The following is a 13,835-nucleotide window of genomic DNA, read 5'->3' as shown; positions in this document are numbered from 1 at the left end:
AGGTCCTCTTGGCTGCACTTTCCTCCTCTTCCTGATCTCTAAATGTGGGTGTGCCCCTGACATCAATACTTGGGCTTTCTCTCTATTCACTCTCTATTTCATCTCATCTTGTTTCACTGCTTTATTTATTTTTTAATGTTTTTATTTATTTTTGAGACAGACAGATCATGAGCAGGGGAGGGGCAGAGAGAGGGGGAGACACAGAATCCGAAGCAGGCTCCAAGTTGTCAGCACAGAGCCTGACACGGGGCTCGAACTCACAGACTGTGAGATCATGACCTGAGCTGAAGTCAAAGGCTTAACTGACTGAGCCACCCAGGCGCTCCTCGTTGCACTGCTTTAACTACCATCTGTACCTTGATGATTCCCAAAGTCACATCTCCAACCTCACCCTTCCCCCTGAACTCGAGTCACACTTCCAAGTACAATGTTCTTGGGTATCAATAAGCATCTAAAATGTAGCATATCCAAAACTGTAACCTGGATTTTTCTCACCCAAGCTCATTCTTCCTATGACCTTCCTATCATAACTGATCCTTCCATTCACTCAGCTGATCCAACCAAAATATCTTAATTGTCCTCTCAGTCTCTACAATTCACCCCTTACAGAGAATTCATCGGCAAATCCTTCACAATACATACCTTCAAAACATACACACAACCTTCCACTTCCCACCATCTCTACTGCTACCAGCCTAACCCAAACAATTAATTGTCATCTCTTGCTGGGACTATTATAGTAGCCTAATAGACTTCCCTACCTAATCACTTGCCCTCTTACAGCAGCCAAAAAAAAAAAAAAAAAAAAAAAAAAAAAAGAAAGAAAAAAAAGTCCTTTTAAATTAAAATTTAAGCATATCATTCTCCTGTCCCAAATCCTCTTGGGTTTCCCATCATTCTACTTTGTATTTATCTTAATAAAATATACATTCATCACCTATAAGGACCTAAATGATCTGGCCCAAGCTACTTTTCTAGCCTCACTTTCTACCACTCTCACCTTTACGCATTTTGCTACAGTTATCCTCATTGGTCCTTTTTTTTTTTTTTTTTTTTTTGAGAGGGGGGGGTGCAAGTAAGTGAAGAGCAGAGAGACAAAAAGAGAGGGGGGGGGAGAATCTCATGAGGGGCAGAGAGAGAGAGAGAGAAGCGGGCCTCACCCAGGGCTAGTGTTTTACCCAAAGCAGGGCTCACATTCAGCTGAAGCGGGGCACAAGCTCACCCAAAGCAGGGCTCAAGCTCACGGGATGTGGAACTTGAACGCACAAACTGTGAGATCAGGACCTGAGCCAAACTCAGATGCTTAACGACAACATATACTTGTTGCTCCTTAAATAAGGCAAGCAATCAGCCTCAGACACTCAGCTCTTCCTCCGAAGACTGCTACATTCTTCCCTCAGATATTCACATGGCTCATTCCCTCATTTCTGTGAAATGAAGTGAAGCGCTTGTCTCCTGTGTTCAATGCATTTTCCCACCAACCAAAACTATACCTGACCCATGATAAACACCCATCAAATATGTGATATGAATGAATATCCCCTTTCCAAACCAATCTAAAAAAAAGTTGTTTACACATGCTTTCTCATGTTTCTTAGCTCTAATAAGTCCTCTATCATGTTCATATGATTTCCATTCACATCATTCTGCTCATGCTATGGTTTAGCACTTCCTTGTTACCAAAGCCTGGGGACCCTTTTCTGTTTTAGTAGCACAATGCACAAATAACCACTCTCTCCCTGGAATACTCTTTTGTCACTCAGTACACCAAAGCTGTTGGAGTAAAAATGTTACAAACAACTAACACGTTGCCAAAACTAGTGATTAATTCTAAGTCCTCAGTTTCTCAAACTCTCAGCAGAACGTACTAAGAGATAGCTCCTCCTACTTAAAACATGCATTTCACTTGGCTTTCTGCACATCAAACCTCCTAATTTTCTTCTCTGCCTATGGCAACTCCTTTGCTGTCCACCCCCCATCATGCAAACATTAAATACTAAGAGTTCCTCAAAGTTCTTAGTCCCAGTCCTTTATCTCTAACTCTCAATTCTTTTATTTTTTTTATGTTTCTTCATTTTTGAAAGAGACAGAGCACAAGCAGGGGTGGGGTGGAGAGAGAGGGGGACACAGAATCTGGAGCAGGTTCCAGGCTCTGAGCTGTCAGCACAGAGCCCGACGTGGGGCTCGAACTCACGAACTGTGAGATCATGACCTGAGCCAAAGTCGGATGCTCAACCGACTGAGCCACCCCCAGGGGCCCCTTTAACTCTCAATTCTTTCTCTCTAACTAAAACCATCCTCTGAGATACAGCCTGGGTATCTAAGTGCTGCCTGGCCACCCACACCTGCTATCTCACAGCCATCCTCCCTTTAAGACATCTAAAATCAGCTGTTTGACTCCTCAGCTCCAAATCTTGCTCCTTCTCTGCAATGGGTTTCATCCCTGTTGCTTATGCCAACAACATAGGAATGATCCTTGATACATGGCTCACATCATCACACCAAATTCTGCTGATTCTACTGCTCTATTCCATGTATAGATTGAATCTATCTCCTTCTCTCCATCCTCAATACAACCATCCAAGCCAGGCCACCACCCCCTCTCCCTTGGATTGCTCTTGCAGCCTCCTAACAAGTTTTCCCCACTATGACCCTTGCCGTCCCACAATTCATTTTCGACTCTACAGCCCAAGTTATTCTTTTTTTTTTAATGTCATTCATGTCACTCCTCTGTTTAAAACTCTAATTCTTAGGAGGAAATGCAAACTCCTAATGTAAACATGGCCTATCTGCTTCCCTTGGTCTGCTTCCTCTTCATCCCTCACTCATCATACTCAACAGTTCACCATAGTGAACTAGTTTCAGTTGCCTATAGATACTATGATCTCTTTCTGTACCTGCTATTCCCTGTGCCTGTGACACTTTTCCTCTACTCTTCAGCTACCTAACTCCTGTTCCTATTTCAGGGTGTACATGAAACATCACTCTCTGCAGAAAACCCTGCAATACTTCCACATATGCATTGGACGACTCTCCTAGGTGGTAACCAAAGTGCCTTGTTTTCCCACATCCTAAGACTCCTCTCCCTATACTGCAACTGCCTTTTTTTGTTCATCTCTATAGCCCCTAAGAAATGTAGGTCTCCCTGTCAGGAAGCAGATCATAACTGTCTTACTCACTACTGTAACTCCACATCATAAAGTGGTCAACAATTTTTAATGAAAGAATAAGTGCATTTTTACCTGCTATATCATTTAGTTTTATTAGCTACCATCCTGGGATAAATGACTATTTTAACAGTGAGAAACAATGTGCAAATATCCTTTTGTTTTCTGATGTTATAATCCACTGTAATTCTTTAAAAAAGAAGAAAAAATACCATCTTACAACCAAAAGTGGTCATTTGAAAATATCATCTATAAATACACCAAGGAAATTAAAGGACAATGAGGCTGGCATAACTCTGGCTTCATAATAGGAAGCCAGTGAGGGAGAAAAAAATAAAGAGTAGTAATCTTCATTACAATTCACTAGGATCCTAGTCAAAGTATTTCACCTTAGATGTCACAATACACACACACATATAATACAATAAAGAATAAAAGTGGGAGTCAAAGAATGCAGTATTGCAATGACAGGTACACAGATACCAGGACTTCTAGTGGCAATTTATATGTTACTTAATAAGAAATATCTTACACATCTCTTGGAAACATTTTAATTGGGGACAAAATTACAAGCATAACCTAGAAGTAATTCTACAAACCACAAACTCAAAAAACCATGAATCCCCTCTGTTGCATTTAATTCTGTTATGATTTAAATAAATTCTGTATTATTCTCCAGATCAGCTTCAAAAACGTATCATGTGCTCAGTTAATCAAGATAATTTCTAGCCACAGTACCTTTGGCTATAGAGAGTCAGCAAGCATTCATTAGAAGTGGCTTTCCAGGGAAAGAAAGAAAGCATAAGGAGACTTCTACCTTAATAGGTAAAGAAGGAGGGTCTACCACAGAGGATATGGATCCCTTCTCAATGGCACGTATAAAGGGTACAATATAATTTTAAGTGAGATCATGCCATATCTTTAAACTTATTTAACAAAATCACTATTTTAATTAACATCTTAAACACAACTGTTTTCTATCTCCAAAGAAGCTACAAGAATAGGAATAACAACTCTATACAAATCAATATAGGTGCATGGAATATTCTGTCCCTCTTGGTGCTCACAAGTATTCTATGCTTGTGATAGATATTTAGCTATCATCTACATTTCAAACATGGGGAACCACGTACATCTCAAGTCACATGGCATAGATTCCCCTTTGGCTTTTGTGACATGGAAGCCCACATTCTTCCACTGTCCATGTAAGTCTGTTATCACTGACCTATCAAGACAGCTAAGAACAGCACTGAAGTTGAACAAAGTAGTCATTCTTTCTGGAGAAAAACAGTGGTTATCCTACCCTAGAGAAAATTTAGAAATTTAAACCAGGACACTATGAAGTAACTGGTACACTTCAAATATTTATAGCAAGGATGTACATCATCTCCAGCCTGGGAGATAACTGGCTGTATCACTGATATTATCAAAGCCACAAAGCCCCAGCTGAAGAAGCCTAATGAAGTGCAATGTGACAAAGTAGTAAATGCCTGAAACTCTAATCTCTGGCCAGACAGATCTCACACCCTAATATCAGCATGGCTCAGACACTCAAGAGGCTGTAACAATACTAAATAGATTGCACACGTGTGGATGTTGACTTTTTGGAGATAAACCTCACAAAAGAGCACATTCAAATTTTCTTTTATTTTTAGATCATCACATACCTTTTTGTATAGCAAACATTTGCACAGCATCACTTAAATTCTCTAATTTTCGATAAATGATGAGACCAGCCTACAAAAAAAAAAAAAAAAAAAAAAAGAACAAAAACAAAACAAAACAGAGAAGTTATTTTTGCTAAAACTAACCAAAATGAATGAGGTGCCTGGGCGGCTCAGTCAGTTAAGTGTCTGAGTTCAGCTCAGGTCATGATCTCATGATTCGTGAGTTTGAGCCCCGTGTCAGGTTCTATGGTGACTGCTCAGAGCCCGGAGCCTGTTTCAGATTCTTTGTCTCCCTCTCTCTCTGCCACATCCCCACTTGTGCTCTGTCTTTCTCTGTCTCTCAAAAAATGAATAAACGTTAAAATTTTTTTTTTTTAAAATGAAGCTATATGTCCCATCTTTAGAAAAATCCACAGTAGTGACTCACAAAGCACCTAAAAGGCTGCATTCAACTTATTATGTTACACAAAGATCTATGCCTTCATTAAATCACCTTACTGATTATGAGAACAGAGAAAGTGACTTGTGCCCTAAAATAAACGTTCAAAGTTTTTACTTTTTAGCATTCAACATTACAAGGAGTTATCCAAATCAAATAACTTATAAGTAGACTCCAACAAAATACAAACAAGTAAGAAAAATCTACTTTGACAACACATATCCACTTCCCCATATCTCACTAAATAAGCCGGGAATGTCGACATATGAACAGCCCTCCCTCAAGGCACTGTTAAGAGGAACAACAAACTCACACTGAATTATCATGAATAAAAATGCTACAGAACTTGCACGATTTCTCAAGTTTTACAATTTTTTTTTTTTTTTTTTAACAGAACATAAAGGGGAATGCCTGGGTGGCTCAGCCAGTTGAGCATCTGACTTCGGCTCAAGTCACTCTCTCTTGAAAAAAACAAAAAACAAAAAACCCCACTTTATTAACAGAACATAAAGGAAAATTACCACCCTATTTCCTGAAAAAAACTGAATTTTTTGTTTATAACAAAATGGTGGCTCCATGCCTAAAAACGGATGCAAAAAGGAAAACAACAATATATTCATCTACAAATAAACGTATAAATTAGGGAATAAGAAATCCACTGTGACACAAGATACATTTCATGAAAAAACAAAAACAAAAAACAAATAATGCTATAAAGATAAGTCCAAATTTCATGATGTACAAATATGTAAATATGAAAATACATCTGACAGCAGTAGAAAGCTAAATTTGGAGGCAATTTACTTAAATTTTTAGCATGTTTTAAATATAAATATAAGAAATAAGGCCAGTTTCAGTATAGAAACTATAATTATTTTTATTCTGAAGCTGCTTATAAATCAAATACATCATCAATACCATTTGTTGTTTACTCAGCCTGGGCTTATTACTATTCCATGTTTTCAGAGAGATTACATTTTTTACATACAAACTGGACATTATTTTGGCTTCATGACAATTAATGCCAACCTGATTTAAAATATTTGAGTTGCGGCCACCTGGGCGGCTCAGTCGTTGAAGCGTCTGACTTTAGCTCAGGTCATGATCTCACGGTCCGTGAGTTTTTTTTTTTTATTTAAAAAAAAAAATTTTTTTTTTTAACATTTATTTATTTTTGAGAGAGAGAGAGAGAGAGAGAGAGAGAGAGCGAGCGAGCATGAACAGGGGAGGGTCAGAGACAGAGGGAGATACAGAATCTGAAACAGGCTCCAGGCTCTGAGCTGTCAGCACAGAGCCCAACGCGGGGCTCCAACCCAAGGACTGTGAGATCATGACCTGAGTGGAAGTCGGCCGCTTAACCGACTGAGCCACCCAGGCGCCCCTCGCAGTCCATTGAGTTTGAGCCCCGCATCAGGCTCTGTGCTGACAGCTCAGAGCTGGGAGCCCACTTCAGAATCTATGTCCCCCCTCTCTCTCTGCCCCTCCCCTGCTCGTGCTCTGTCTCACTCTCTCAAAAATAAACAAATGTTAAAAAAATTAAAAAATAAAATAAAATATTTGAGTTTGTGCAACTGTTACAACAAAATTTTTCTACAGTGATTTGTTATAAAGTTTAAAAAATACATCATAGTCTAAAGAACTTTGGTACATACATACGCATCAGTGGCTGCATACAGTTTCTGATCTTCAGTAAGAGGAAAATTACTCCAGTTGCTACAGCAGATAGACCTGTCTTTCAGAAGCTGTTTGCCAAAGAGGTGTTTAACCAAACCATTGAGGCTCCAGGTCTCTTTACATTTCAGCTAGAAGTAATGAAAGATCAACACTGCAAAAAATTATTTCCATTTTCAGGTACTCCTAGATACCACCAACTGACGAAGTCACAAATAAAATTGGAAATGTTATACTAAAATATATAGTATATTTATATATATATAGTGTATATATATTATATACACTATATATATATATATATATATATATATATAGTATATTTAGCAGAGATAGTCCTTGATAAACTTACCATCATTAAAAACCTCATTTGCAGTCCATATTATATGAATTTAACTCTGGAGTTTCCCTAATGTAGGTATTAAAATTCTTGGACTATAATGGAAAAAAGTTAGATAGGTTGGTAGGCTTTCTACCTAGTCCAATGAATACTTGGCCAAACATGAGAATTCAACCTAATGACTACATTAATAAAATAACTGAAATAAGAGTGATGGAATTGATGGCCAAACTTCCACTAAGCATCATTCCACAAGAGCTACATTATGCTTTCCCTTAAAAAAAATTATTGGTATAAATGGATCAATGAGAAAAACTTAAAATACAATACTTAAATTTGCAAATATATGAAACAAAGTCAAAGAGTACTAAATGCGGGGGGTGGGGGTGCGGGGGTGGAACCAGCTTAAAGCAACTTTGCTAAGGTAACAGGTTAGAACTAAAGGTTTTCATTATGGAATATTCATTTGTGACTTCTTTACTGTTACACTAACATACGGCTTAAATTATTTTTTTCAAAATATCTAACATTCAGATAGACAGGACATTCTGTGAAACACAAATTTATCTTCTTTATGAAAATAATATATGTATTACATCTACCCATTTTTTATTTAAATTCCAGTTAGTTAACATACAGTGTAATATTAGTTTCAGGAGTGTAATATGGTGAATCAACACTTAACACCCAGGCTCATCAAAAGTGCATGCCTTATGCCTACCTTGTCATTAGCAACATCTGTCAGCTCCACAAAGCTCTTCAATTTGATGTCAAAGTCCTTTAGAAGTTTCCACTGATCTCCTTGGATTCCTACACCTGCTTTTTTAATTGCTTCATTTTCAAGCAACATTTTTAATCCCTGAGGAAAAACTGTAACATTTTATTATTATTTCCATAGGTCCTTTCAAGTATTATTGATTTCTTTCCTACTTCTTACACACTCTATGTTTATATTTAAATTTATATTTATGTTAAGCTTAAATTCAGAAGCACATTCATCTTGAGTATTTCCTTTCTTACCTAAAGCAAAATCCTGACAAATAACAAAAACAACTAGTTTGAATGTTTCCTCTGCTAACACTAACAGTATATTCCAGATCATTTAGCCTCTCTAAATTTCAGTTCTCTATTATTTAAAACAGGAATAATATCAATGCCTGACGGGAATGTTGTAAACATTAAATAAAAGAGGGATATGAGGGGCGTCTGGGTTGCTCAGTCGGCTAAGCATCTGACTCTTGATCTGGGCTCAGATCATGATCTCATGTTTCTCATGTACTGATAGCACAGAGCCTGTTTGGGATTCTCTTTCCCTCTCTCTCTCTCTCTCTCTCTGCCCCTCCCCTGCTTGTGCTCTCTCTCAAAATAAATCTTTAAAAAAAAAAAAAATAGGGATATGAATGAGACAGGTGGAAAATGAATACTTCAATAAATTTCAAGTTAAAAAATAAAAATAAAAGTAAATGATAAAATAAAAATAAATAAGAAAATAATAATAATAATTAATTAATTAAAAGGGGTGACTGCCTGGGTGGTTAAGTCAGTTAAGCTTCCAACTTTTGATTTCAGCTCAGGTCATGATGTCATGGTCATGAGTTCAAGCCCTGCATCAGGCTCCACATTGGAGCTCCATGCTGGGAGTGGAACCTAGTTAAGAAAATAAAATAGGAGTGCCTGGGTGGCTCAGTCAGTTAGGCGTCCACCTTCGGCTCAGGTCATGATCTCACAGTTCATGAGTTTGAGCCCTCCATTGGGCTCTGTGCTGACAGCTGAGAGCCTAGAACCTGCTTCAGATTCTGTGTCTCCCTCTCTCTCTGCCCCTCCTCTGTCACTCTGTCTCTGTCTCAAAAATAAATTTAAAAAAACAAAATAAAAATAAATATTTAAAGAAATAAAGGAGTAAATGAATGAATGAATGAATATGAAGCAATGAAAGAAGCAGCAGCTAATTCAAAAGCTTAATTTTATAGGGATAAAGTTGACATAATACAACTATCAACCATATAAAGTTTAAAAAATACAAAGTTTATATTAAAAAATATAAAGTTTAAAAAGTTAAAAAACGAAACAAAGAAAAGAGATACCAACCTGCCATAGAAGAAATATGAAACAAGTAACATTTGCTCTCTGACACACATAACTGAATCAGTGCAACTCTGCCCTGCTTTCCGGGAGTGTATACTGGTGGCCATTCCATGTCAAATCCTACCACATCTCCAAAAGACAGACTCATGCTAAAGGGGGAAAAAATAGTATAAATTAAATACATTAAAATTTTAACTTCTGCATTCAAAAAAATTAAAACACAAACCACATATGGTAGAAGATATCTATAATACAAATAACTGATTTAACGAATAGCCAGAAAATCTTAAAAATTCCTCGAAAAGTCCCTAAGAAAAAGATAATACAGTAAAATAAAGAAAATGAAATATATGAACAGGCAATTCCCAGAAGAAAATCCAAATGGCCAATAAATCCAAGTAAATAGGGGCGCCTGGGTGGCGCAGTCGGTTAAGCGTCCGACTTCAGCCAGGTCACGATCTCGCGGTCCGTGAGTTCGAGCCCCGCGTCGGGCTCTGGGCTGATGGCTCGGAGCCTGGAGCCTGTTTCGGATTCTGTGTCTCCCTCTCTCTCTGCCCCTCCCCCGTTCATGCTCTGTCTCCCTCTGTCCCAAAAATAAATAAAAACGTTGAAAAAAAAATTAAAAAAAAAAATCCAAGTAAATAATGTGAAGACACAAAAACTCACTCAAAATCAGATGCAAATTTATCAATACAATTTCATAAATATATGACTGGCAATAATTCAAGCCTCACAGTATCAAATAAAAAAAGATATCTACCAGTGGGACCGTTCATATACTGGTGAACATTAAATTAGTAAAATCTGTTAAATTAGTAAAATCTGTTACCTGCAAGTTTTTCTCATAAATGTATCAAACTCTCATATGTGCACAACCAGACAGATGTTTAAGAATGTTCATTGCAGGTGCGCCTGGGTGGCTCAGATGGTTAAGCGTCTGACTTTGGCTCAGGTCAAGACATCACAGTCAGGACATCAAGTGCCCACAAGTGCAGTGCAACATCTTCACTGAATGTGGAGCCTGCTTAAGATTCTCCCCCTCTCCCTGTGCCCCACCCCCCCTTATGCACACTCACGTGCACATGCTCTCTCTCTCTAAAAAAAAAATGTATAGATATAACAGAAAACATGTAACATATGACAGAATGCTAAACACTAAACTCATGATAGAAGTTATCTCAGGGGGCTGTGGAGGGGAGAATCACAAAGGACATACCTGGGGCTTCAGCTGTATTTTATTGTAACATTTCTTAGTAGAGATTTGAAAAAAAACAGATATTAAGATTTGCTAAAGCTATGTGAGAGGAATATGGGGTTTGTTATATTATTTTCCATTACTGTTTATATTTTCCCTTTTTACAATTTTTTAAAAATTAAAAATGTACATAACAAAAAAAATCTCAAACTTTGCTTTGGGACAAGATGGAGTACCAGGGATCAGACATATGTTTCCTCTATGAACAAACAGAAAATTGGACAAAATAGGTAAACAATAGTTTTCAGACACTGAACAATAGGCAGTAAAGGACTCTGCTCCCTGAGGGAAGGGAAACAATGGGGGGGAGCCCCACTGTTGCCCTTGTTTTCTATGTGGAACACTTTCCAGACAAAAGAACAGGGAGGAGAATCCAGAGCAGAGCACTGAGTCAGGGAGACAGAGTTCAGAGCCAAAGACACAGAGGACCTGGAAGCTGTGGGTGGTTTCTGGAGAAAAGGTAGGTAAGAAAGAAACGGAACAAAGAACAACCAGGGAATCATCAGATGAACAATTCCTAGTGCTTACCATACTGGGAAGAGGCACTAAAGTTCTGAAAAGTCACAGCAGAGATTCCTGTTGATCACCTGGGGCAGTCAGCAAAAAGGCCAGACTGGTCACACCTTATTATAGTGCTAAATTATTCCCAGAGTAAAGACTTCTAAAGACCTGCCCTAACAAAGCTTAAAACTAAAGGCTCAGGGCATCCAGCCAGGTGGCTCAGTCGGCTGAACATCCGACCTGGCTCAGGTCATGATCTTAGTTCCTGAGTTCGAGCCCCACATCAGGCTCATTGCTGTCAGCATGTCAGTGCAGAACCTGCTTTAGATCCTTTGTCCTCCTGTCTCTGTCCCTCCCCCACTTGTGCTCTCCCAAAAAGAAATTTAAAAAAATAAAATATAAATAACAAAATAAATAAGGCTCAAAAGGTAAAAGCTGGTCTTCAGGTAACTTAACTGTTTAACAGAGCAAAGCTCCTTTCTTTGAAAAAAAGCAAATCCAACATTCAACAAGGTAAAATCACAATGTCCAATCAAAATTGCCAGCCATTAGGATAAAACCGGAAGATGTGACCCCTAACCAGGATAAAAATCATTTCATAAAAAAATAAAATAACTGAAATAATTGAATTAACACGTAAGCCCACTAAAACAAGCATTATAAATATGCTGAATATGTTCAAATATTTAAAAGAAAACATGAATATGATGAGAGCCAAAATGGAAGATATTTTTAAAAAGAAACAAAACTAACTTCTAGAGATGAAAAATACAATAAAATGAAAAATTTACAGGATGGGATGATAGACACTACAAAAGGAAAAAAAGCGAAATTGCAGACACAGCAGAAGGAACTATTCAAACTGAAGCACAGAGATAAAAAGAATTAAGGAAACAATAGAAGACTGAAAGGGAAGAGAGCTACATGACCAGTGACACAGGATTAAGCAATCCAACCTATGTGTATAGAGGCTGCCAGAAGGAGAAGAGAGTACAGGATGGGAACAACAACAACAAAAACCTAAAGTAATGTTTCAAATTTGATGAAACTATAAAGCCACACACCCAAAATGCTCAATGAAACCCCAAGCAGGATTAAGACAAACTGCACTACAGAAAGGCATATCATAATCTCATTTTTTTAATGTTTATTTATTTTTTTTTTCAACGTTTTTTTTTTTTTATTTATTTTTTTTGGGACAGAGAGAGACAGAGCATGAACGGGGGACAGGCAGAGAGAGAGGTAGACACAGAATCGGAAACAGGCTCCAGGCTCTGAGCCATCAGCCCAGAGCCTGACGCGGGGCTCAAACTCCTGGACCGCGAGATTGTGACCTGGCTGAACTCGGACGCTCAACCGACTGCGCCACCCAGGCGCCCCAGTAGTTTTAATGAAATATAATGGAGCATTTGGAGGTTGAATAATTCTTGTATTTTTTTGTCTTACATTAATTAACAATGTCTTCAATAGTTCTACATATCTGGGGGCACCCGGGTGGCTCAGTTGATTGAGCATCTGACTCTTGGTTTCAGCTCAGGTTATGACCTCCCAGTCATGGGATCGAGCCCCATGTTGGGCTCTGTGCTGATAGCATAGAGCCTGCTCTCTCTCCATCTCTCTCCCTTGTCCCCACTCACATACACATGCTCTCTCTCAAAATAAATAAAACAAACTTTGAAAAAAAATAGTTCTATATATCTGAAGTAGCAAAAGCAACAAAAATTTAGCGAAAGTAATAGACAGGCTTATGAATAAACAAACAGGTACGCATTACACATTTAATCCAATGATTTTAAGGGTTTTTTAATGTAAAATTAGAACTCGTCAAGTGATATTCCACATGTAGAAATAATTGTCTATAGAACATATCTTAACTGTAAAATTCAGTATACTGACAAATACTGTCATAACAGTTATCTTCAAATGAAACTAGGAAATTCAAATCTCTTACCTAATATCTTCCGACAGAAAAGAACAATCACTAGCTTCATAACTATAAACAATGGATCCAGTGAACTCTAAGAAGGGGAGAACATCTTCAAAAATACTCCTCTGAACAGATGCCTTGAATTAAATAAAATTCCAAAAGGCACAAATAAAGTTCACATTAAATAAGAAATGTTCATGGAAATCATGAAGTTCAGTGTAGCATTCAAATTATAGTTCTAAGTTTTATCACTAATGTTCTAGAGACTTAATGAAGTCAGAAGGACAATGTAGCAAAAATGAAGCCATCCATAATAAAATTATTTTTCTAAAGAGCTTATTTGTAAACTTATAATCCTATGCATTTTCATAAGAGCACTTATTAATGTTTTTCTATAATTATATTTGTATTCTAGATGTAATAATGTTGACTTAAAATGCTAAAGACTGGCTGGTGGATCTTGAATCTATGAAAACTTAAACTTAATACCCACAAAAATTCCCATAGTAAATACTGTCTAAATTATCTAAATTAGGACATACTAGTAAGGTCAACCATACAAATGTGATAAAAAGGTAAAGTACACAGCAAGAATTCCCATTTTGTAAGCCCAATTAAAATTTAATCCCATTCCACCATTCAATAACTAGTTGTGGTTAAATCACACAACAGCAATTGTAATTAAAATAATGACCTGAAACTTACAAGTGAAGAGTGACTCAATTTACAGTGAAATTTCACTAAATTTCCCATCTGAAATAAGAATTGGTGGGACACCTGGGT

General features: G+C 37.5%; 1 protein-coding gene across 6 annotated transcripts in view; it reads right to left on the bottom strand.

Annotated features, from left to right (window-relative positions):
• The window catches only part of WRN (WRN RecQ like helicase), a 149,765-nt gene that overhangs the window by 96,310 nt on the left and 39,620 nt on the right, over window positions 1-13,835 (bottom strand). For 3 of the 6 annotated variants that reach the window (XM_023252444.2, XM_045055341.1, XM_045055343.1), the window contains exons 3-7: window positions 13,077-13,189; window positions 9,373-9,518; window positions 8,006-8,154; window positions 6,926-7,075; window positions 4,835-4,904 (exon numbers count right to left, since the gene is read on the bottom strand). In XM_023252444.2, the coding sequence (XP_023108212.2) occupies window positions 4,835-4,904; window positions 6,926-7,075; window positions 8,006-8,154; window positions 9,373-9,518; window positions 13,077-13,189 (628 nt within the window). Of the gene's footprint in view, window positions 1-3,242; window positions 3,266-4,834; window positions 4,905-6,925; window positions 7,099-8,005; window positions 8,155-9,372; window positions 9,519-13,076; window positions 13,190-13,835 lie in introns of those variants that run through there. The other 3 variants (XM_045055344.1, XM_045055345.1, XM_045055346.1) reach the window with 3 other exon arrangements.

Source organism: Felis catus, chromosome B1 (genome assembly GCF_018350175.1).
Source record: "Felis catus isolate Fca126 chromosome B1, F.catus_Fca126_mat1.0, whole genome shotgun sequence".
Lineage (NCBI taxonomy): Eukaryota > Metazoa > Chordata > Mammalia > Carnivora > Felidae > Felis > Felis catus.
The sequence above is the reverse complement of the archived record's forward strand: the minus strand, read 5'-3'. Positions and strand labels throughout refer to the sequence as shown.